Below are 25,329 nucleotides of genomic sequence, written 5' to 3'. Positions count from 1 at the left end.
GAAGAGTCGGACTCGGACACGACTAAACAACAACATGAGAGCAAGTAGTTAGCCTTGCCTAGGGCGCAAAAAAGCCTGGCACCTCCCTCTTGCAGGCGTGAGCGGATGGTGCCCTTTGGGAAACGCAATAAGGAGCAAGCGTCCTGATACCCATCGGGGCACAGAGCTTTAGGACAGGTCCTTCTCTCTTTAAAAAAAGAAACTTAATCGCAACTCCCTCGGTCTCCCCACCACCTCTGTCCCTCAAAGCGCAACGCAGGGGCGGAGAAGTCCTGCTCAGCCCTGCCCTCCTCCGAGGCGGAGCTAAGGCGCGATGCCGCCCCCCGGTGCTCCAGCCTGACTGCGCCGGCTGCGAGCCACCCGACTCGGCTGCTACTTCTCCGGCCTGTCCTTGGGAAGCGCCTTGCGGGTAACGAACTCGCGGCCCCGGGATCCCCCCCGACGTCGCCTTCCCAGACCCGGAGGCCTCAGGATCTGGGGCTGCGAGTCTCCGACGCCCGCCCTTTCCTTGCGCGCGTTTTAGGATTGTTCCCCCCCCCCCGGCTGCACGCCTTCCGATCTCTTCTGGATCCCCGCCATTTGGTGTCCATAGCGGCGTCTGATCCGGAGTAAGCGCCCCACAGTTCAGTCTGCTGCTCCAGGGGCTCCTTGGAAACGCTCTCCCGCAGTCCACCCGTGGTTTTCGATATGTTTGCTCGGGAGTAAGCCCCACTGTGATCCGTAGGGCTCACTCCCGAATCGGCCGCCCCTCGTTACGCAGCCCTCTTGCCGCACGCTTGCTTGGGAGTAAGTCCCACTGGGGGTGTGCAGGATCACAGCCTTCCATTGACCCGGGTGTCAGCAGGTAGAGTGAGAGGGAAGCATGGGTTTCTCTGAAGGGCCTCCAGGTGATGTTGGACTCCAAGTCCCATTAGCCCCTCCCAGCGTGGCCAGTGGTGTGGGATGCTGGGAGTTGTAGTCCAGCAACATCTGGTAAGCTGCAGGTCTCCTGTCCTTCCACTAGGGGTGGTATTAATTGTGATTTAATTCATCCAAGCTACAGTTAAAACTCAGCAAAGGACAAGCTTCCACCACTGTTTGATCAAACTCTGCTTAAATATTATATATACGAAAGTGTGGTTAGAGTTCCCATTCTGTACATAGGAAACTGCCTTATATGGAGCCAGATGATTGGCAGGAACAAACTTGGTACCGACTATGCTGAGTAAGTTCCCTTGAATAAAACTGGGGCTTACTTCTGAGGAGACATATATAGCATTGCCACCCTGAAACCTCTCAAATGTGACTGGGTTGGCACACAGCAAACCAAGGCACTTATTTCACAGGGTTTTGTGAGAAACTGTTCAGACCACTCGAAAACCTAGTTCTCAGGAATAACAAGTTGAAACGTTTTGGAACGTTTCAGCTCCTGAATGCTGAAAACCCAGAAGTAAATGCTCTGGTTTTCAAACGTTTTTCAGAAGCCGAACATCCGTCGCAGCTTCCGCTTGAGTGCAGGAACCGATAATTTTGACAACCGAGATTTGACTAGCAAAATGTGTGCATCTGCTCTGTACTAGGCCACATTCACACCATACTTTTAAAGCACTATGGTGCCATTTGAAACAGTCTTGGCCTCCCTCAAAGAATTCTGGGGAATGTGGATTGTTAAGGGCGCTGACAGTTGTTACGAAGCCTCTATTCCCCTCAGCTATATTTCTCAGTCTAGTTTAACAAGCCATCCCACTGCACAGAGAGCTCTGGGAATTGTAGCTCTGAGAGGGGAATAGGGGTCCCCCAACAACACTCCACATCTTTCAACAAACTGCGGCTGGAAAAACCCTTCACTTAAAAACAAAGCCAAACCGCCTCCTATACACAGTGAACCAGCCTGATGCTTCTCCCTAACATGCTAGCTTTCTGTGTACAGGGATTTTGTTTTAATTTTGTGCAGAGACAAACAGTCAAACACTTCAGCCCCTTCTTTCTCTCTCTCCACCCCACTGACAGCCTGAAGTGCTCCAGTCCCGACACAGGTTTCCACATCATCCCTAGGCCTCTCCAAGCATTAGGAATGTGGGGGAATAACCATGCGAGGACAATGCAGTTATGGGCACGAGCTCCGGTTCCTCCATTTTAATCACATTCTGAAGTGGCAAACCTCTTGCATCTGGGGGATTCCCTGAGCATTTTGGAGAGAAAGTAGATAGCAGTATCTTATCACTTTAAGCAGCCATGACCCCCCCCCCCCAATAATCCTGGGGACTGTAGTTTGTTAAAGGTGCTGAGAGTTGTCAGGAGACTCCTATTCCCCTTAAAGGTAAAGGTAAAGGGACCCCTTACAATTAGGTCCAGTCGTGACTGAGTCTGGGGTTGCAGCGCTCATCTTGCTTTATTGGCCGAGGGAGCCGGCGTACAGCTTCCGGGTCATGTGGCCAGCATGACAAAGCCGCTTCTGGTGAACCAGAGCAGCGCACGGAAATGCCGTTTACCTTCCCACCGGAGCGGTACCTATTTATCTACTTGCACTTTGACGTGCTTCCAAACTGCTAGGTTGGCAGGAGCAGGGACCGAGCAATGGGAGCTCACCCCGTCGCGGGGATTTGAACCACTGACCTTCTGATCGGCAAGCCCTAGCTCTGTGTTTTAACCCACAGCGCCACCCGCGTCGCCCTATTCCCCTTACAGAGCTGCAATTCCCATAATGGTTCAACGGTCAAGCCATTTCCCAGAGTAGTGGAAAGGTGAGGTCCCTGGCTTAGTGAGAGAGCATCTGCTTTTTTCTAGATTCAATCTTCCACATCTCCAATTAGAGCTGGGGAAAGATCCCTGTCTGAAAGCCCGGAGAGTTTTTCAAAAGGATGGCTGCGTTTCAGTTTGGATGTTTTTTCGGAAAGTGCAACTTAGATTTACCTTTTAAATGCAAATTCAAATCTAATTTCTCCCAATTGTACCTTTAACACTTTCACCCCCAAGTTCAGCAGCAGGCATTTAACAAAGCTGCCCCTTTTCTCTCCTTCATCCAACTTACTGGCCTTTGAAATTATTTCCCCAGGGCGAACACTGGCCCAGACGCAGCCAGCCACACCCCCCATAGTCCTGTTTAGCCTGGTGGCATTTCTCAGCGGTTATGCCAGGCAGCCTAAACCATCATGTCTCCCGGGTAAGGACTTTGTACAGGAAGATCCTGCAGTTGCACCGAGCGTTGCCACTGGAGTTGAAGACCCTTGGAGACCAGTATGTGAAAGATGAGTTCAGGAGACACAGATCTGTTGGTCCGGAAGAGGCTCAGTGCTTCCTGCGGGAATGGGAGGCAAGTATCTTTTCATCTTACTCTGCCCTGCTTCAGTTTATGGGGATGTGATTAGGGTCTGTCTTACTCACTGTAAATGTATATCTTATTGGCCTTTTTTCACACATAAAGTTAAGCCAAACCATGGTTTAGTGTGAATGCTTAAACATGCAGGCTCCCACAGAGGAGGTTGCACTTGTTTTGCTACCCCGGCAGTCCTTTTAGCAAACTGTGATGTTGCAACTAAGCCAAGGCCCAGCTTAGTTCATCATCTGAACGCACCCATTGTTAAGCACTCTCCTCTTTAACCGCGAGCTGTAGACAAAGCTTACCGTGTCATTTGAACCAGGCCAGTGTCTGCTGGCCTTTTGGATACTCCTGTGTTAGAAGTGCATCTGCTGACATTATACACTTTAGGTGTTGTTTTGCCAATTAACTGCAGGTTCCTTAAAAGGATATTTGGTAGTATAGGAGGGAAAAAATATTTTTATTTGAATGTGCTAGGAAAACCTCCTTCAACATCAGCAACAACAAAAAACCCTCAATAGTAAACCTTCCTACAATGAGAAATAACCCCAAAGGAACAATTCCCCATCAGACCTTCATCCACATACAACGCCATAGACAGCCTCAACAGCATTTGATCCATCATCTTCTTCCTACTTCACCACATTGTCCTGCGCTATTTGTACCTGCCTCAATCAGGTGGGGCTGGATGTCTCCACAGCCGCTACCTGTGTCGATTAGGGCCAAACCTACACATCTTCAATTTTTTCCCTTCTGCGTTTTCCACTACAGGTGTGCAGAAAGCTGTAGGAGCACTATTCATTTTCAGATACGTCACTACTAAAGACGCAAAGTCCTGGAAAGAAACCCAGAAAAATAAGGGAAAACTAGTCCCCCCCCCCATTTCTCCTTCTCATTTTTAGTCACTGCTTATCCTGTTGAACTTATCCAGGCCAGCTAGGGAGTTTATGGCGGTGGGTGAGATTTGAACTCAGATCTCCAAGCCCAGTGCTTTGTTTCCTTTGGTTTTGCCATATGAATGTTAGAGGTCTAGCAGTGTTGGAAACAGAGATATGAAAGGTAAAGGTAAAGGTACCCCTGCCTGAACGGGCCAGTCTTGCCAGACTCTAGGGTTGTGCGCTCATCTCACTCTATAGGCCGGGAGCCAGCGCTGTCCGCAGACACTTCCGGGTCACGTGGCCAGCGTGACAAGCTGCATCTGGCGAGCCAGCGCAGCACACGGAATGCCGTTTACCTTCCCGCTATAAAGCGGTCCCTATTTATCTACTTGCACCCGGGGGGTGCTTTCGAACTGCTAGGTTAGCAGGCGCTGGGACCGAACGACGGGAGCGCACCCCACCGCGGGGATTTGAACCGCCGCCCATGTGATCGGCAAGTCCTAGGCGCTGAGGTTTTACCCACTGCGCCACCCGCGTCCCATCATGAAAGAGATATGAAAGCTAGGAGCTAAATGGCACCTTAAACCTAGGTTATGGGTGCAACAACGGAATGTCTAGACGTGCTTTTTTTATAACGAGAATACAAAGCTGAAAAGGAATGAACTGCAGCAAAAATATTATGTTCATTTTTCACATGGTCAAGTCCTTCCCTTTCCCACCGTGCTAATATTCTTAAGAAGGTCTCTTCTCCAGTCTTCAGAGTGTAGCTGGAAGTGGGGAGGCAGAAAAAGGTCCTCCTTTCCTTCCACTCTGCAGTTTTAATCTGAAAACTTAGGCACAGTACTGTGCCCAGAGCTCAGAAACTGCTCACACTAATGAAATTTCCTGTCGCAAAATGTGCATAGAACAACGGGAGTTTTGAACACTGCCCTCTAGCCCGGCAAGCAAAGGACATTTTTATAGTTCAAAGACACATTCTGGCTAGGCAAAGACACTTGCAGAGGGCACAAAGCATTGCATTCCCTTCCTCCCAGCCTTGATTTTTTTTTTGGTGTGTGGTTGTTTTTAGCTTTGAAATAGCTGGGAGTCTTGGTTAGCAGGCTAATTTTTTATGTTTTCAGACTTGCTTTCAGATTAATGGGTCCTATCTTGAAAGCCACAGGGAAGTATTCATGCCAGAGTGAGGTGTACAAACAAAGTATTGTTTGTTTATGTGGAAATACAGCTCTTCAGGTAGATCCAATCAGCGGCATCTATTATTAGCACATCCTTCTTCCGATATAATACATGCTTACTTTTTAATTAAAATAATTGGCACTCTTAACAAAGAGGCAGTTGGCATGCGTGGCTTGATCGTGGCTATTACCCAAGAGTGTTATTGAATTCACGTTGATAAGTCATACAGCCCATAAGTCATGCAAAGCCTTGTGTGTGATAACTGCGTTTGGTTGAGAAATTAATGATAACGATTAAAGGTAATACTTAATTCTCTATGGCTCTGGTTTATCGTGACAAGAGATGAACACAGGCAAGACTTGGACTTGTGCACTTCCCCTTCTCCCCATTTTTCTGGCATGGCCACTTTCGCTTCCATTTTTGACCAGCCACGGTTTAGCATTGCTTTTGATCCCTAGATTGTGGTTGGTTGTTAACTGTGGTTCATAAACCGTAGCTTGGCAAATTTGGAAGACATGGCTAACCAAAGAATGTGCATCACCATTTTGAAGTTCAAAGGGGAGATTGTGCGGTCGTTGCTATAGTGATCTGCCCCGGCTTGATTTCTGAGTCAACATTTCTTCATCCGTGCAAGCCTTTACAGCAGTGATGGCCAAATTCGGCCCTCCAGCTGTTTTGGGACTACAACTCCCATCACCCCTAGCTAACAGTACCAGTGGTCAGGGATGATGGGATTTGTAGTCCTAAAACAGCTGGAGGGCTAGGTTTGGCCATCACTGCTTTACAGCGTAAGAAAGTTAGATTGCTTTTTTGCCTGCATACTTTTGTTTCTTACCCACTCCAAGCTGAAAATTCAATTGTTTTGCAGAAAAAGGACACTATGTAAGATAGAGTTGGCTAAAGTAGGCATGGTGCAAAAGTGAGTGTACTGCCTGGAATTCTGTAGCCAGAGCCTCAACTTACATATTTAATAGAAATTATGCTGACTGGTCCATTAGTCCATGTGCATCCATATACAGTGGTACCTCAGGTTAAGTACTTAATTCGTTCCGGAGGTCCGTACTTAGCCTGAAGCTGTTCTTAACCTGAAGCACCACTTTAGCTAATGGGGCCTCCTGCTGCCTCCACGCCGCCGGAGCACGATTTCTGTTCTCATCCTGAAGCAAAGTTCTTAACCTGACGCACTATTTCTGGGTTAGCGGAGTCTGTAATCTGAAGCGTATGTAACCTGAGGTACCACTGTAGGTTCTATGCATTATTTCCTTTGCAAAAGAAACTGGGAGTTACTTAATATACTCCAAGATTTGTGCTGAGTGAAGAAATACCAGCCCCACTAAAGACAAGAAGCATTGCTCAGGTTTCCTTTTGTTTCTAAGAACTTTATGAAACTGGACACATATTTCCGTGGTTTTCTATGAAACAATAAGTTATACAATCCCCAACTTTTAAAATAGTCTCAGATCTCTTGTCGTGGAGGCTATCTTTAGACACTTTATTGTACACCTACAAGTAATTATGTTATTCTTGCTCTCTTACTCAGCATTAAATGCTGGAAATGAGAATACTTTATTTGTTTCTGGATCATAGGCCCAAGAGAGATTCCTGAAGGGGGGGGGAGGGAGGTGTTACACCGGCAGATGGAGTATCTGTCAAGATAGCAGGGGGGAACCAATGTGGTACCCTCCAAATGTTATGGACTCCAACTCCCATCTTCCTTGGCTGGTGGCCATTCGAGCTGAGACTGTTGGGAGTTGGAGTCCAGCAACATCTGTGTGCCTTCTCACATTGGCTTCTCCTGCCATTGAGGCTATCAGTCATCATGCTTTACTGCAGTAGTCTTCAACTTTTTCAAATCCAGGACTTGCCTTTGACTCAAAGATGCATTTGGGAAGCCACTACTTAATTATTATTTTTACTCTCTATATATGAATAGTTGTAGTGCTGCTGTTGCAATCAGGCTGTGACACCCAAGTAAGTAGATCCTGACCCACCTGTTGAAGGTCAGTGTTTGCTGCGCTGCAAACCCCAACACCCCTAGGAGAGCCTAGGGCTTGCTGATTGGAGGTCAGCAGTTCGAATCCCCGCGACGGGGTGAGCTCCCGTTGCTCAGTCCCTGCTCCTGCCAACCTAGCAGTTCAAAAGCACACCAAAGTGCAAGTAGATAAATAGGTACCGCTGTGGTGGGAAGGTAAATGGTGTTTCCGTGCGCTGCTCTGGTTCGCCAGAAGCGGCTTAGTCATGCTGGCCACATGACCTGGAAGCTGTACGCTGGCTCCCTTGACCAATAAAGCAAGATGAGCGCCGCAACTCCAGAGTCGACCACGACTGGACCTAATGGTCAAGGGTCCCTTTACCTTTACCTTAGTCTAATAACATCTGAGGTCCCAAGGTTGAAGAGCACAGGGGGTCAAAGCAAGGGAGCAAAACACTGGAAAGGCATGGGAGTATTTTTTCTTGTGGTCCTGTTCCGGGAGTGACCACTTTCTGTTTCCTTAGGCCAGGGTTTCCCAAACTTAGGTCTCCAACTAGTTCAAAAACAGCTGGAGAGCCAAGTTTGGGAAGACCTGTCTTAGACAAACATAAGAAGCTGCCTTATAATGAGTCATGCTATTGGTCTATCTTGCTCAGTAGTGCCTACACTGACAGTGGCTTTCCAGGGTTTCAAGCACCCAGATTTACCTGCAGATGCCACTGGGGATTGAACCTGAGACCTTCTGCTTGACAGGCAGATCCTTTACCACTGAACTACGGTCTGTTCCCAAGGCAGTGGGTGTTGCAAGGTCCCAAGAGATTAAAGAAAAGGACTTAGATTAGGTAGGGCCTTTAGGACCGGCCCTGGGAGATGACAACCCCAGCTCCAGAACAACAGGAGAGTGGGCTTTTTAAAATGGCAGCTATGCCACCACAACCAATTGACCGGTTTCTGCTAATGGGTCTTTTGTGGTGATGTTGTCCTATCAGTGTGCAGTTCGTGGAGCTTTCCACACGGTGGCACCAACGGCCTTTGCCAGGTGTTTCACAGCGCTCATGAATTGGCTACAGATGTGGCCAAGGCGGGTCAGGCAACAGCTGCTCTGGCCTGTCATCATGATCCGTAGCACGGTGGGGTTGATTAGTGCTGCTTTTGACCTGAGAAGCAAGCATCGCCAGATGCTTTGTTGTTCCAGCATCACCCAAAGGCTTCCATAAACGCGGAAACACTGGGATCTGCCTTCGACCAGATCAGACTTCCTGTCTGTCAGTGTTGTCTCCTCTGATCGGCAGGGACTCTCTCTCAGGCAGAGAGCCTTTCCCATTATCTATGATGCCAGGAGCAGAGAACCTGTTGCATTGACAGGTGGCACAGAGCTGAGTGAGGAACCTGTAGCAGTCCAGATGCTTGTGGACTCCCAATTCCCATCTGCCCCAGCCAACATGGCCAGTGGTGGGAGTTGTAGTTCCTCACCTCTGTGCTATTTGATCCTTTTAACAGGAGACGCTGGGGATTGAACCTGAGACCTTCTGCGTGCCAGGCATATGCTGTGCTACTGAGCTATGGCCCATCCCTATACCTTTCAGCTGTGATTCCTGCATTATAGGGAGTTGAACTGGATGACTCTTTGGGTCCCTTCCAACTCAACATTTCTTGGTTTCTGTGATTTTTAGATGCCCTTTAAAATAAATAAATAAAGAATTGGCTCTTAGTATAGGCTTCTGTATGCAAGCATGTGTTCTTCCTCTGAACTATAGTTTTTTCCCTTATACAGTGACGCCTCGGGTTAAGAACTTAATTCGTTCCAGAGGTCCGTTCTTAACCTGAAACTGTTCTTAACCTGAGGTACCACTTTAGCTAATGTGGCCTCACGCTGCCGCCGCCACACGATCTCTGTTCTCATCCTGAAGCAAAGTTCTTAACCCAAGGTAATATTTCTGGGTTAGTGGAGTCCGTAACCTGAAGCGTCTGTAATCTGAAGCATCTGTAACCCGAGGTATCACTGTAACTGCAACAGTCTTTTAATTTGAATACAGTTCGTTATAATAGGAATTAGGATGGAAGCAACAAAGCTAGGGTTTCAACATATGGCTTTTCCTAAGCACTTTGGAGGCTAAATAATAGCCACCATAGCTTTACCATGTTGCTAGTGTGTGTGTGTGTGTGAAAGGATTTTCCCTCTGGGTGATGTTTTTAAAAAGCTTTCTGATATAAAAAGCTCCAAGGCATCACGAAAAGGTCTCATTGTGATTTCACTGATGTGGTGGGAAATTCGGTTGCTCCTCTGAGTGTACATGCCTAATATATACAGTACTTAGGATACAATAAGTTTCTTTACGCAGCATGGGCTCCATTTTGCTGCGGTAACTTTCATCATTATTTCCTTTGTATCACCTCTCCCTTTTTCTGATTTTGCCATTATTAAAATAATGATCCAAGCTAGTCTCTTGGGAATGAGTCTTCTTGATTTAAATCAGTTTTGAGCTGGGCTTATATCATTACACTTCATGAAAGAAAACTTTTTATTTATTTAGGATCAGACCTGTATTGCTTAATTTGCAGTTTCAGAGAGAGAGGGAGAGAGAAAATGAATGCAATTAAATAATTTAGCCAATTACATTTTTTTAAAAAAATAATAATAATAATCTGTCAGTGTTCAGTTACTTTATCATTTACGAAAAGAGATGTTTGGTTCAGTTTTCTTTTCTTTACACACGCACCTATTGACTAAGAGTCTAGAACTCAAAAATGATTCCTCTCAGCCCCATAGTGAGCATGAAGGAACACTAAGTACAGTTTTCCTTGATATATTGCTGAAGGATTTGCATGCCTTTGGTCAAAATAAAGACAATAAGGGGGTGAATGCGGACATGGGACAAGTCTTGCACTTTAGAAGAAAACAATTGCTATCTACCTAGCTAATATATTTTATTGCAAAAAGTGATTCTAGTGGTCTTGAAAACTCAAAGCTGGGGACATGGGTGTGTGGTCTATAGGTGGGATCCAGAGTGTAGGAAGACACCCATTGGAGAGTCAGGGAGCCATTTTTTTGCAGATTCTCCTTCCTCTGATAGCCGCCCCCCTTGCAGCACCTCTAATACTGCTTTGGTGCCCCCTGCCCAACTCTCTGAAGCAGCTTTTCAGGGAGAAGACATACTTGAACTTTTTTAAAAATAAAATAAATACGTTATTTTATTTTTAATTGAATCCTTTTTATGCTTATGTGTTTGCTTTCCTGTGCCCTCTTCAGAAGGAAGGGCGGGATATTATTATAAATGATGATGAATTGTCAGAAATCACCCCCTCCCCTACCCGGCCCTCAACATCCTTCCTCTAAGCAGGGGCATGATCCTGATTTAGTGGTCTGGGTCCAAGTTGGTGTAAACTACTGGTGAAACATATTACGATCCAAAGACGAACTATTTTCTTATCTGAGCATTAAAGGATAATTGCTTCAATCCTTCACCTCTGATGTGTTTATGAGAATGCTTCAGTTCTTGTGTCTGTACCAGAGTCTTAGTAATATGCAAGCGCTTAGGGAAGAAAAAGGCTTCTGATTCAAAGGCAACCGCTCTGCCAAAATTGGACCCCCCCTCCCCACAATCAGTGTCACAACTAGGCTTCAGTGATGGTATGAGAATTTAGTTGTCGGCTCTGTATCCCATTTTCTCAGATGCTCCTATCTATTCTCTTCCTTGCCTTGCGCTATCATGTTCTCAAGAGCTGTCACTTTTACGTAGCCGTCTTCAGATTAGGGAGTGCTCTCTGTGGAATCTGAACGCAGTTCTAAAAGCTTTAATAGATACCTCTTTCTGAACTTCCTCCTCTGGTGTCAGGCTGTTTCCTGACTGTTAGAGAAGTAGCCCTGTGAGCCATTACCTTAGCAAAAAAAATAAAAAAATAAGAGGATCTCCGAGCAGGGCAGTCTAGCTATTACAAAGAGAATAACTCTTGACTATTCCATAGAGACAGCTGCTCCCCACTCTTCCTCACCACCGTATTAAGGACTGTGATTGAATTGCTCTTTTCAAGAGAATTCATGTGTTCTGTGCAGCATCAGAAACCTTCCCAATTGCTTCTGGTGACAAGTAAATGTAATGGGAGAGCATTTAATTTGAACCGTCGAGTTTCACTTCAGTTGCATTAAATTCAGACGCCCAACATGGTACTACTGCATGGCAGGGAGGTCAATGGGAAAGGAAGCCTAGTATACGCCGAGATTATATTTTGGATGAAAAATAACATTATTTGGACGAGGAAGACATTATTAGACCAGTGGTCCATCCAGCCAAGCTTCCCCATCATTGGCTACAACATGGGAGAAGAACATAGAGTTCCGCAGTTGTTTTTGGACTTCAGTCCCCATCACTCTTGGTCATGCTGGTTGGGGATTATAGTCCCAACAACATTTAGGGACCCAAAGTTGCAGGAAGTCCGATCTATTCCATATGAATACATGAAGGTGCCTGGTCTCACAATGGCCAAGTAGATGCCTATGGGAAGTAACAGCACATAGGTTGGCCAACACCTAGTATGCAGAGGCATGCTGCTTCCAAGAGTAAGGTAGAAAATAGCCACTTGCACTGATTGATCGCCTTATCGTCCTTGAATTTGTCTCTTGCCAAACTGGAACAGAGAAATCTTTTCTTTAAAAAAAAAACACTTTAAAAAACCCCATATATAAAAACTTGGCAATTCCTTATTAGACTAGAGAAAGACATAATGGATTGACACGTTAATTGTTCCCTTGGCGGAGAATAAATATTTAATTTGATAGAGAATTAAACACATTTTCTCTCGCTTGGCACTTTGAAATAGATGATGCCATGTTGGATATTATTCATTTTGGGTTTAATTCATAGGTTTGAACGTGTTTGCAATTTTTTTAAAAGATAAAGAATAGCATTATATCGCTGTGTGTTTGACAGAAATAGCTTGTACAGGCACACACCCCCCCCACTTGTGCGCGGTTGACTCACGCATACATGCGGCGCTGGGAAATAAATACACAAATTTCGAGCTGAAATGGCGGGAGAGGGCTGGGAAGGCCTTGTGGCTTGCGAGGAGACCCTCCTCAGGGCCCGAAGACGACGCCAGTGAGGCAAAAAAGACTCGCAAGGCCTCCCCAATGGTGTGCAGGAGCTCTTGTGGCTGCCACACTACCCCGCTCAACAGCTGTTGGGCGGGAAGCTGCACGCTTAACACGCATATCACTTATGCATACAGAGACCCGGAATGTAACCCTCCTGTAAGCGAGGAATCGCCTGTGCTACAAAGGTAAGTAGCAAAAGGCAAGATCACAGCAACACCACACAGACACCCTCCCCCCCAATCTGATGCAGTTTATGCAACACTGATTGCCTACACTTGTTCAGGTGAGGGCAACCCGTGTTCCTCAAGATGTTTTTGGACTCCGACTCGCAGCATGGCCAGGGGTCAGGGATGATGGGCTCTGTAGTTCTGGCAGCATCTAAATGGCCGCCAGTTCCCTCCCACTGCTCCCCTCTGGGATTTTTTTTTTGGGGGGGGGAACGAGGTCTTCATTCAAGAACCTATCCTCGCAACACTGACACAAAAACTCTGCACGTAGTAGAAGAAGAAGAGGAAGAAGAATTTGGACTTGATATCCCACTTTATCACTACCCCAAGGAGTCTCAAGGGATGTGGGTGGCGCTGTGGGTTAAACCACAGAGCCTAGGACTTGCCAATCAGAAGGTCAGCGGTTCGAATCCCCGCGACGGGGTGAGCTCCCGTTGCTCGGTCCCAGCTCCTGCCCACCTAGCAGTTCGAAAGCACGTCAAAGTGCAAGTAGATATATAGGTACCGTTCCGGCGGGAAGGTAAACGGCGTTTCCGTGCACTGCTCTGGTTCGCCAGAGGCAGCTTAGTCATGCTGGCCACATGACCCGGAAGCTGTACGCCGGCTCCCTCGGCCAATAAAGCGAGATGAGCGCCGCAACCCCAGAGTCGGCCACAACTGAACCTAGTGGTCAGGGGTCCCTTTACCTTACCTTTACCTTTTAAGGAGTCTCAAAGTGGCTAACAATCTCCTTTTCCCTTCCTCCCCCACAACAAACACTCTGTGAGGTGAGTGGGGCTGAGAGACTTCAGAGAAGTGTGACTAGCCCAAGGTCACTCAGCAGCTGCATGTGGAGGAGCGGGGAATCGAACCCGGTTCACCAGATTACGAGACTGCCGCTCTTAACCACTACACCACACTGGCTCTAAGTACACTAAGCAAAAGAATGAAAGACCACTGCCCACTTCTTTCTTCCCTCACCCCTCTCCCCTGATTTTCTCCCCGCCAACCTAACAGTGTCTGTGACAGCAGCTTCTCACACTGACCTGTAGAAAGGACTCTATGAACTGAAAACAGATATGTCATATGTACCCTTGTTAGAAGTTGTACCAGGACCAGGATTGTGCCTGTTTTCCCTGATCCTGACCCTGGTACAGGAACAAGAGAAGTTCAGTTCACATTTAAAGACAAGCCTGCTTAGTTCTCACTTAATGAAACAATGACCTGCCATCTTTCTCATCTTCTGATCTGAGTCTATGTATACACGTGTTAGATTTCTGTGTGGTTCATGGCTGCTATTTTCCTATGTGCATAACTCTTCGGATCTGGACATGCATCTATCAGGGGAGATATTTTGTAGATGTTGCTTTATAGAATCCATTAGCAGCTGAATTAATAACAAAGAACTGCATGTGAGCTTAATTGGTGGAAAACCGATAATAGCTTGTAATGGGTTTTAATTGCTGTGTGAATAGGTGCTTAGGATTTGGTTTGTGGTCTCTGCTTAGTGCCTTTGTTCTTTTGCCCCATCAAATGTGTTCAGAGTCAGCTCCGCTGTTGGTGTCATCATGCTCTTCTCCTAATTAGTCTATCCCATTGGTTAATTAAAGCTTCCCAGAGTATAGTATGCCTTGCAGTGCCTGCCAGCCTCTATCAACATACCAGGTACGCCCCCCCCCCCGATGTATGCATTTGTTTGCATTTCTGTCCAGATAGCATCGAAACAGTTCCTTAGAAACTGGAACGAAGGAGGTAATTCTGAGAGCGGTAGCGGTAAACATTTCTCCAGGAAGATAATGAAATTCCAAATTGATGACACTTCGGCTTTTTAGATAAAATTGTTTTGCAGATATTGTGCGCAAGAAAAAACAGTAGTCATATTTCTGCTTGTGTATGTGTGAATACATTACTAAAATTAATTCCCTGCAACTGTGTGTGAGTAGATATATATATAGATAAAACAGAAAAGACAAAAGTAATAACTAATTTCTTGTGCATAAAGGAGTAACCCAAAGGACTAGGTCTGCAGCATTCCGAGGCACTTTAAATAAACACACACATACCCCCTTGTGCAAATTAATTGAAACAAAGCATGTTTTCTATCTTACTCCTAATCCTGTACTCAAAACAAACACGAAAAGTCAGTTGAGCATTATGGTGTCGGAAGCCTGCAGCCAATGGAAGGAATGATGCACTCGCCACAATATATTGAGGTTCTACGAAAGAGAGAAATATCCTGACGGTATTGGGATATTGCAGCAGGACCTACCCTCCTGTCACACATCAAAAGTGGTGAAGAAATTCATGACAGAGCAGCAAATACAGGTACTTGATTGGCCAGGGAATTCCCTGGATATAAATCCCATTGAGAATTTGTGGGCTATATGCAAAAGTCGTCTCCGTGCTGTAGACTGTATGACAGTGGAGAAGCTCGTTCAGGCGCTGATTCAAGTGTGGTACAGGGATCCGAAAACCAACAGTGACTGTTTTAAACTAGTAGACTCTGTGCCAAACCGTGTTAAAATGCTGCTGAAAAATAGCAGAGGTCATACTGGTTAATAATGTATGTATATGTGAGTTTTGTACAAAAAACTACATTGTTTCAATTAATTTGCGCAAGGGGGTATGTAGAATTTGTTTCCTTGGAAGTAAGAGCCATTGATCACAGTGGAAAGACTGATCACAGTCTTTCAAGGATCTGTGCTTGGAGTCAGTCCCTAACACCCCATCAATCCTATGCACATTTACTTTGAAGTAAGAAGAAGTGGTTTAAAGTGCTGGAAGAAGCACGTTCCCCGATGGGGAAGTTCTTAGTGCAGCCAATCCCAAGGGGCTCCCTGTCGGCGCTGCCAGGGAGCTCTGTTTTCAAAGGAACAATCAGGACCTCCCTTTAACTGTAGCTGTGCCTGTACCTGCCCCACACCCAGTGTCACCTGATGTCAGGTATGGGGTGTGTGGGGCAGGTGGGCATGGTTTATGTGCTGGGCCAACTAGGCTGCAAACCAACTAGGTTATACCCTTTCTATAGGCTATAACCAAAATGTTGGTGTATCTAAGTGAAGCAAAACTCATTAATATGACACGCCGTGCTTAACTTTTCTTGGTTCAGGGCTGCAAAGGTAGAGAATGCTTCATTGTATGAGAGCAAGTCACGTTGCTATGGCAGCTAAGGCAGAGGAGAAGAAGCTGAGATTTCTGTTTTATTTCTAAGAAGGTGTATTCATTTTAAACACTCCTTTATTTGCAGCTTCCAGAGCTACATAGTTTTTCAGGAGGCAGGGCTCGCACATTGTTTGATTGCTGTCAAGAGCTTAAAGAGTATTTGAAAGCTTTTCCTTTTTCGAAACTTAAAGGGGGGGGGCAGGCTTAACCTTACAACTTTGTATTGAAATCCTGGCATGACAAATAGCCTCCTGCATATAAATGAATTAACATTTGCATAACATTTTATCTCTTTTGAGCTCTTCTGTGCTTCTTCCTAACGAGTAGTCATTATTGTGTTTCCTGTATATTGAGTTGGAAATTAGAAATATTCAGTATTTAACAGCATAATTTGTGTGTGTTTCACTTGGAAATGTTCGGTGGGGCTCCTTGCAGGGAAGGTGGGCTATAAATCTAATAATAAATAAATAACGCATGGAGAAGAATGCTGCTTTGCTTCCCCAAGGGGAAATCTATTGGGAAAGTGCAGGATGCTTGGAAAAGCAAATGATGTTTTGAATTGCTATTTCTGGGTGTATAGCAGAGATGGATAATCTCTCCAGATGTTGGATGACAACTCCCATCATCCCTGCCCATTGCCTACATTGGTTGGGGGACTAAAGGGAGTTGGCATTCCACACAAGCTGGACGGTCACATATTCCCCATCCTTGGGGTATATAAGTAGGGTTGCCACATAACAACCAGGGTGCTGGACATACAGCCAGTGATGCAGTAGATGAGATAGCTGCACCTGCTTCCACCTGGCCCCTCCCTGGTCCATTCATCTGTCTCTTTCATCTTCATCTACTTTGTGTCTCTTGGCAAGTTAGGCAGAGGGACAGGTAGCAAGCCCAAAGAGGGAGTACATAGGAGTTGCTACAGCAGCTCATATCCTCCAGCATCAGACATCTACAGGTGCCTAGGTAGGCATGCTATACAAAGCTCAAAATATTTGGCAATCCTATTTTTCTTTAATACAATGCTTTAAGAATACTTTAGTCCAAAGCTTTGCAAGTTGTTCATGGTGATGACACACTTTTTTCCACATGCATCATTTTGCAACATAGTAATTCAGTTTTACTAGCAAACCGGAGGTTAAACTTAACTCCTTTCCAGCCCCGGGAGGAGCACGGGGAGCATTTGTGCAACACACCTAATGCAGCTGACACACTAACGTGTCGTGACACCGAATTTGGAAAGCTCTGCTTAGGGGCAATCCCTTGGATGTGCACGTTGCAACAAAAATGTAACACACTTACTGGGTTTCTGTAGTCAGTAGGATTTATTTTTTTCATACTGTCCTAAAAAGAAGAAGTCTGTGTTGCAATTTGATTAGATATCCTTCCCTGCGATCATTTCTCATGCATCTGGCCTCTCCCTGCAATGAATCTTTGTGACAGTAAAAGCAGAACGCAGTTCTCTGTGGAAATAAAAGATTTGTTCTTGACAAGAGCGAGACTGAATACTGAGTCAAAGCAATGTATGGATTATATGAGTTGAAAGTGCCATCTGGAATCAGTAATGTTTATATTTTGGATCTGGCAACTGGGAAGCCAGTGGTGTTGGCTTGGAAACTGTCTTTTCTTGGCACATTTAAAAACATACTGGAATAGGAGCGAGGGGTCCAAGTGCATACTGATAAATTTAAGTTTGCCCAGTTCAGGTATTCTAGTGCAAGAAACCTACTTGGGGAAAAAAGAAACCATCTTTTTGCGGTTAGGAAAGTGATGGGGAAATCCATTGAAATGTGTGGTATGAACAAACAAACAACCAACCAACAGGAAGACTCAGTTCAAAACAAGATTTTACACAGGAGATGCAGAAATTGTCTTCCTTACCACAGGAAGCTGTGGGATGCTCTACATTCCTCCCCTTCTCAAGCAAAAGACCATCACGCGATATTAAAACAGTACGTATATTTGCATGAAACGTGTAGTTAGACTTCAGCTCAAAACAAGGTGGTCAGTTTCAGTAGATCCCAAGTTAAGTTTTAAAGGAAGCTCTCCTATTCTTTTTGCCAGTGCTTGTTGTGTACAGTAGAAATATTTTCACATGATTTGGGAAAGTTCTTTTACCCAATGAGCATGTGCTTATTTCTTTGGGTGAACACTCCCACAGGGTTTTCTGTCTGACTTGTTCAGTATTCTGGCGAGATACAACTCAGCTGCTGTGTGTTCTTTGCCATTAGCATGTGGAGTACTTTGAAATACCCAGAGTGCGGAAGTGATGCTTTTCAAAGCTCCAAATGTCTTTGAACTGCGCAAGCCTTTCTATCAATTGAATTTTTAAAAGGATCCCCAAATTAGTACAGTACTAGATTCATTCCCCCCCCCCAATGGACTGGGAGCATCCAATTCCCTTTTGGTTTCTTTGAACATCCCAGCCTACAAGGATGCCATTCTTGCTGTTTAAGGTTGGAGATCTTCATAACTGGCCTTACTTCTTGACTATGGAACACTGAGAACTAAGTTTCCTTCAGTACTTAGTTGTCATTGACTTCAGCTGCTCAAAGACTGAAAGTAAGAAACCTGAGCATAACCCTTCTAGGCACCAGCAATCCTTTACAAGCAGTGGAACGAGAATTTGTTTGATACTTGAATTTCTGGGCAGATCCACACATTTTTTCTCACCCGACTCCTTGGAGGTATTGGTGGATTCAGACAACCTTCCCCACTTCCCCAATACATACTGATTTCTGTAGTTTCCTATGGGCAGGAATCAAGTGGAGTTAGGTTGTCTGAAAGGCTCCCATAAGTAATGGAATCCATAGGTGCCAGAAAATGAAATAATACCTCAATTTACGCCAGCTTGCGGTTGCAAGGTTAATGCTCATTTTTCAAAATCATCTATGATTTTATTCACAATTTTCAGAAGCAGCTGAAACACTGTTACTTACCGGGAGGCACAAGATGCTGGGCATGGGACCATCTATTTTTGTCCCTGCCAATTCATTTGCACTGCACTGACCTCCTGCCATTTCCATGCCCCATGTCTCTCCTAGTAAGCAGTAGCTACCCATCTGTCAGAAAAGTGGCACAGCAGTACTTGTGATAATTTTATCTGTACTCATGATGCCGATTAACCATAACTTGTTGGGCTCGTTTAATCAAAACTGGAAGCAAAATGATCTGCATTGGACAAAGAGGAACTAGGATGGAGTACATGAGCTTGGCAGGAGGCTAGACTTCTTTCCACTAAGAAATCCAAACACAAACAATACAGTAATTTGATTTTCTAAAGGCAAGAGCAGTGAGGGAGCCTGGAGCTCATCTCTTCTATACCCTTATTTGTGTTGAATGAGAAAGTGGTCTTAAGTAGGCTCCCCCTTCTCATCATGCCTCATTGCTGATTCTCATAAGTAAATCTTGTCCACATAGTTTCCCATGCGGTGTTGACTGATGCTGCTAAGGATCAGGGAATCAACAACGACACTTGTGACATGGTTTGATAAAGACTGTCTAAATGTGACGAGACAATCAACGTGATTGGCAAATATCCATAGTGGGTGGATGGAGTGTGGTCCTTGTTTACTTAAAAGCAAAGGAAATAAACACACAGAAAAACATTCTATCCTTTGCCAAAAGGGGGGAAAAACCCACTCACCCTGTGATACGTTTAATAGATTCATTTCACTAACAAAGGCAGCCTGAAATAACCTGATGATAAATTGCTGTTGGTGACTTGGTACAGGAGTTCAAATTGAAAAGCAAAGTAACTGTCAGTTCAAATTAGCTTCATTAATTGATTCTATAATTTGATCTACTTAAGTGTTTCTTTTGAAATCTTAATACATCCTTTTAAATTTCTTACGGAGTGTGGGCTGCTGTGAAGTTGTAGCCATTGCAAAAGTGAAAAGAAAATATAGCAAGTTAACCTGATGGGCTGGTAATGTTTCTAGCGTTTTCGGTTATCAAAATACATCAGTAAGATGAAGGGCAATGAGGCTTATGAAGATTACAGAGGAATAACTTTGTTTGAAACAATTGCTTCAGAATGCATCCATTGACAGGATATATGATTAGGCTAAAAAGATAAGAGAATCAACATTGTTGGAAAGAAAGCTGCTAATAAAATTTCTTAAAGGTGCATCTTAAGAAAGTATTAGCCAAGCAGACAATTATATAAAGGATATGATGAATGTATTCTTAAAATTTCTGGTGTCTTATAGTGGCTGGGGAAACCCAGCCAATGGGCAGGGTATAAATATTATTATTATTATTATGACTGGGATGGGTAAGAATTTTCAGGGTGAGGACAAGCCTCTGAGAACCACATGACCATGGTGGGTGATAGCACTGGCAAAATTAATGTGGGGCAATGAATAGGACCATTATCCACTCCACCCTCAAATCTCTCTGTCTAGACAAGCAGGACGCATTATCATTGTTCAAGGCCAGAGCCAGGCAAAGCCATTGGATAAAGGGAGTGGAGGAGGGCTGGGAAACGGTGTGGCCATAAGAGAGTCACATAGATCAGTTTAAAAAGGACTGGATGGCCACATTTGGCCCCAGGCCTGAGGTTCCCAACCTCTGCTGTAGTCTGTATGCTGGTATTTTTTATTTGCGTTGATAGGAAGGATGTATCTTTATTATCTTCTCCCGCTTCACATACTTAAGTTACAGTGGTACCTCGGGTTAAGTACTTAATTCGTTCCGGAGGTCTGTTCTTAACCTGAAACTGTTCTTAATCTGAAGCACCACTTTAACTAATGGGGCCTCCTGCAGCCGCTGCGCTGCCAGAGCACGATTTCTGTTCTCATCCTGAAGCAAAGTTCTTAACCCAAGGTAATATTTCTGGGTTAGCAGAGGTTGTAACCTGAAGCGTATGTAACCTGAAGCGTATGTAACCCGAGGTACCACTGTAGTAAGTAAGTTAGCCAAAATTCAGACCACAGTTAGTTACACACACATGCACAGAATAGAAAATAAAGAAGCAATGGGACGTAAGTGTGCATAACTGCGTGTGAGTTAATGGGGTTTATTGGTAAATATATACCGTATTTTTTGCTCTATAAGACTCACTTTTTCCCTCCTAAAAAGTAAGGGGAAATGTGTGTGCATCTTATGGAGCGAATGCAGGCTGCGCAGCTATCCCAGAAGCCAGAACAGCAAGAGGGATTGCTGCTTTCACTGCGCAGCGATCCCTCTTGCGGTTCTGGCTTCTGAGATTCAGAATATTTTTTGTCTTGCTTTCCTCCTCCACAAACTAGGTGCGTCTTGTGGTCTGGTGCGACTTATAGAGCGAAAAATAGGCACATCATGACTAGGGATTTAAGACTGATCCAGAATGGATTTGGATAGAATACTTCGGGAATCAAACTGAACATACCAAAATGTAGTTGGCAGCCGATGGCCAACTACAGGTTTCTATAAACATTGATGCTTCTCGACCACCCATCATGTTTTAACTACCTGAAGTGTGAAGCTGTTTTCAACATCGGAAACAGCAGCAGATAAATAAATATATAAGGGGGGGGGGGGGATAAACCATTACAAACTTTCAATAAGTTATCTGTGAAAATAAAATAAAATAAATAAAACAAGTCCCTCGTTACCTCAATTCCTTCATGGCTACCATGGCAACAAACAGGAATATAAACAGAAGACCCTGCCATACTGCAATTATAACGCCATGTCTGTTCAATGCCACCCTTACATATCCCCCTTAATAAATTCTTCTCTAATATTAGAAGCTGCTGGAGCAAAATACACAACTGCTTCTGTGTATAGGACACAATTATCACCAAGGAAATAAAGAATCATATGGACAAAGGTCAGATCTTGCCTAATTGACCTCAAGATAGGAGGAGAGAATATCAGGTAATGCAAAAGATGTTACACTCCCCCACACTTATAAATAAACTTAATTGGCTGGCATCGTGACCGTCAAGCACTGAGTACAAAAGTAGTGGTTGTTAAGACTTTCTTCTCCTTCATGGACCACTTGAAAATTGCTGAGGGACTTGACGGACTACTTAAATGATTTTTCTGCCTGTTGTAGCAAATTGTAATGCGCTGGGCAAGAGCCTGCATGACTTTCAATTGTATTTATATTGCTTCTTTTATTGATTGTATATTGTACTTTATTGTATTACCATTTTAATTCCTCAGACTTCAAATTATAGCACAATAAAATGCAATATAACAAATAAAAGAACCAGTAAAAGTGCAATTAAATATCAATATGAATATTTAATGCAAGGAATGTGCCGTCTCCCGTCTTTGTCCACAAATCCATAGACACGTTGCAGATCATCTAAATAAAACAGAGGTCCACAGACCAGTTTGGGAACCTAAAGGGTTTATTCTTATTTTTTTAAAGCCAGCTATCTGGTTTTTTATTGAATTATATACTGCCCTATACCCGGAGGTCTCAGGGCGGTTCACAGAACAAAATCAAAATATAAAACCACAAAATATATAATCAAAATAAAACAACCCAATAACGCCCCCCCCAAAAAAACAACCCAACCCACCACATTTTAAAAGGGCATAGGATGTCAATCAAATCAAGAAAGGCCTGGTTAAAAAGGAGCATTTTTGCCTGGTGCCTAAAGGTGTATAATGAAGGCGCCAGGCAAACTTCCCTGGGGAGAGCATTCCACAGATGGGGAGCCATTGCAGAGAAGGCCCGTTCTCGTGTTGCCACTCTCCAGACCTCTCGAGGAGGAGGCTCACGAAGAAGGTCCTGAGAAGATGATCTCACGGTCTGGATAGGTGCATATGGAAAGAGGCAGTCCTTGAGGTATTGTGGTCCTGAGCCTTTTTATAAGTCAAAACCAGCACTTTGAATTGGGCCCAGAAACTAATTGGTAGCCAGTGCAGTCGGACCAGGATCAGTGTAATATGCTCAAAATGTCTTGCTCTGGTGAGCATCCTGGCTGCTGAATTCTGCAATAGCTGAAGTTTCCAAACCATATTCAGAGGCAGCCCTTCATACAACACCAACCTTGAGGTTACCAGAGCATAGATAACAGTCCCTGTCCAGATAGGAACATAGCTGATGGAAGGCACTGTGGGCCACTGAGGCCACCTGAGCCTCGAGCGGCAGCAAAGGATCCAGGAGTACCCCGAAGCTACGAACCTGCTCCTTCAGAGGAAGTGTAACCCCATTGAGAGCAGGCAATCTTCCACCCATCTGGTCCAGGGAACCACCCACTAACAGTGCCCCAGTCTTATCTGGTTTGAGCTTCAGTTTGTTGGCTCTTATCTAGTCCATTATCGAGGCAAGACACTGGTCTAGCACGTCCACTGAGCCCTGTGGAACCGCACATTGAATGAAAAACATTCCCCAAGCAACACTCTCTGGGAACGACAATCCAGTAGGATTGGTACCACCGCAACGCTATAGGTTGTATGTGTGGAAAGGATGTTGAATGCATAGAGCCATTTAAAACAAAACAAAACAAAAAACCTAACGTGATGCATGTTCTTGGATTTCCAGTGCTAAATTGAAAAGCTATTTCTGAATTGCAGGACCATAATGGCTTGCTCAAGCCCTGCATCTTTAAGGCCCCATTTTCCACTCATGAGAAGTTTCATTTCTACTTTGGCTTTGGGAAACTAATGAAACAATCCACAGATCTCGGCAATGTTGCTATAATACATTCATTCTAGGTTCAGCTTCAAGGGGGAAATTTTGCTTTTCATCTATCCAGTGTTATTTGACTACAATATGGGTTCATTTCATATTCTTTAAAAAAAAAATTGACCTACATTGTTATTTTCACCATCAATATTTACTGTTTCTTACATTGTTAGGGGATCCTGTTGATCGAGTTTATAGATTCTGAGACCCATTTTCCTGCCGTTATATATGATCTTGACAGCATGAAAAGTGATCACAACTCAGTGGAAAACAGCCCCAAATCTTACACTGGACTCTTGGTTCTACTCCCTCTGGAATATAACTGTGATGGAGAAATTTACACAGAATCTGATATTTTGACATGGACTAGAGCCCTCAGACACGTTTTACATGATTTGGAATTCCTTTAGTTACATATACACCAGAACCATCATTTTCAAGACAACCATCAGCACAAGCCTGACAAATCTGGAACTATACTTGGCAACCAAATAACACTAACACTATTTATTTAACTCTTATCCTTGCTTTTCTTGCTTTCTTTCACGACCGCACTTTGTTACCTAACCCATATGCAACTGTATTTATTTTATGTGCCTGTTTTATAGTTCTGCTATTTTATGTTTTAATTTTCACTGGTTATTAAAATTGTTCCTTCAGCTTTGTATATATTCTAAAATGAAATTAAAAATCCTTTACAAATAAAAGGGAAAAGAATTTCCATCACCACCTCCTTCCAGCAGCTCCCAGGTTGTTCAAAAGAGTCCCTGCCCTTTAAGAGAGTGTTTTTTTAGGGGGGCTCAAGGAAGAGACGAGCAAGGAGCTTTCATTCTTCGTAAACTTCCTTAACGTGGGTCCAATCCACAATCCCTGAAGTGTTTCCTCTTTTTCTTTCTTTTTAGAACTATGCAGCGACGCTGTCGCAACAAACTAACCCAAAGGCACAGAACTCTACAAGTCATCCTCGTTTTGGGTCCCACCTCCCAGAAGAAAAGCTTCATGCCCTACGAGATGAACAAGTTGGGCAGCTCCAGGAACTGATGCAAGAAGCTACCAAACCCAAGAGACAGTTTAATATTTTGGATGACACAGATCACAAAAATTGACATATTACTTTGGATATGCTTTAAGTAGGGTGGTGGGGTGTTTTTGTTTTGTTTTTGGTGCCTCTTTAGCTCTGTTTTGGAAGAGATTTTCTGCCCAAAGAATAAATGAAACTGATGTTCACCCTTTCTGTTTTATTTCAGCCTCCAGGGATATGTATGACAAATATTTAGAAATACACATGGCCCCATTTATATTAATTACAGCCTAGCTAGTATTTAGAATAAAGGAACATTTTGGTTGTGTTAAATTTGTCAGATCCTGGGGCGGTGGTAATAGTGCAGGAATTAAAACTAATGTCTTTGTGCTAAGACTGGATTTTCTGGGTGAAAAACCCATTAGTGTATATTCCCCAAATGGTTGAACAGCCCTTCTCAGGGAACTCTGGGAATTGTTGCTTAGGGAGGGGACTAGGGGTCTCCTATCATCTCTCAGAACATTTAACAAACTGCAACTCCCAGAATTCTTTGGTGAAGCTGGCTGAAATTCCAACAACAATTCTTTCATTCTATGGCATTTTAAATCTTCATCTTCTGGAGTAGCTAAGACTCCAATATCAACATTTGGAAGGAAGAATCTTTGGGTCGTCATTATTCTGCTGAAGTTTTATGTCATGGCAGCTAATGTTGGTATTAATTTTTCTCTCTTTCCTAATTACAAAAATCATTACATCTGTATTTAATTAACCTCTTATTTTTGTACTAATTAACTTTCACATGCCATTGACTGCTGTTAATGCCCTTTTTGGATGGCGGCAAACGACATTTTTCATTTATTTATGTTCAGTTTGACTACACTTTCTGCCTCCTAAATT

At 44.2% G+C, this 25,329-nt stretch overlaps 1 protein-coding gene across 2 annotated transcripts; it reads left to right on the top strand.

The window, feature by feature from the left end:
* The first annotated feature begins 297 nt into the window (after nt 1–297).
* SDHAF3 (succinate dehydrogenase complex assembly factor 3) lies at nt 298–24,638 on the top strand. 2 transcript variants are annotated; one of them, XM_081882879.1, is made up of 3 exons: nt 298–409; nt 3,035–3,292; nt 24,314–24,638. In XM_081882879.1, exons 2-3 carry the CDS (start codon nt 3,110–3,112, stop codon nt 24,515–24,517), a joined length of 387 nt encoding a protein of 128 aa, XP_081739005.1. In that variant the 5' UTR covers nt 298–409; nt 3,035–3,109; the 3' UTR covers nt 24,518–24,638. The 2 variants fall into 2 exon arrangements, with proteins under 2 accessions (XP_081739005.1, XP_081739006.1); XM_081882880.1 differs by lacking the exon at nt 298–409 and adding an exon at nt 425–608.
* Nucleotides 24,639–25,329: the final 691 nt, after the last annotated feature.

This window comes from Podarcis melisellensis (assembly GCF_964234715.1).
Source record: "Podarcis melisellensis genome assembly, chromosome: 12".
Classification (NCBI taxonomy): Eukaryota; Metazoa; Chordata; class Lepidosauria; order Squamata; family Lacertidae; genus Podarcis; species Podarcis melisellensis.
Note: the sequence above shows the minus strand (reverse complement) of the source record. Positions and strands in the feature narration are given on the sequence as shown.

What these genes read in the sequence shown, in the direction of transcription:
- SDHAF3 (XM_081882879.1), top strand. Translation starts at nt 3,110, where the DNA reads ATGCCAGGCAGCCTAAACCATCATGTCTCCCGGGTAAGGACTTTGTAC. An exon ending in GCTTCCTGCGGGAATGGGAG is followed by an intron (nt 3,293 to 24,313) that starts GCAAGTATCTTT and finishes CTTTCTTTTTAG; the next exon opens with AACTATGCAGCGACGCTGTC.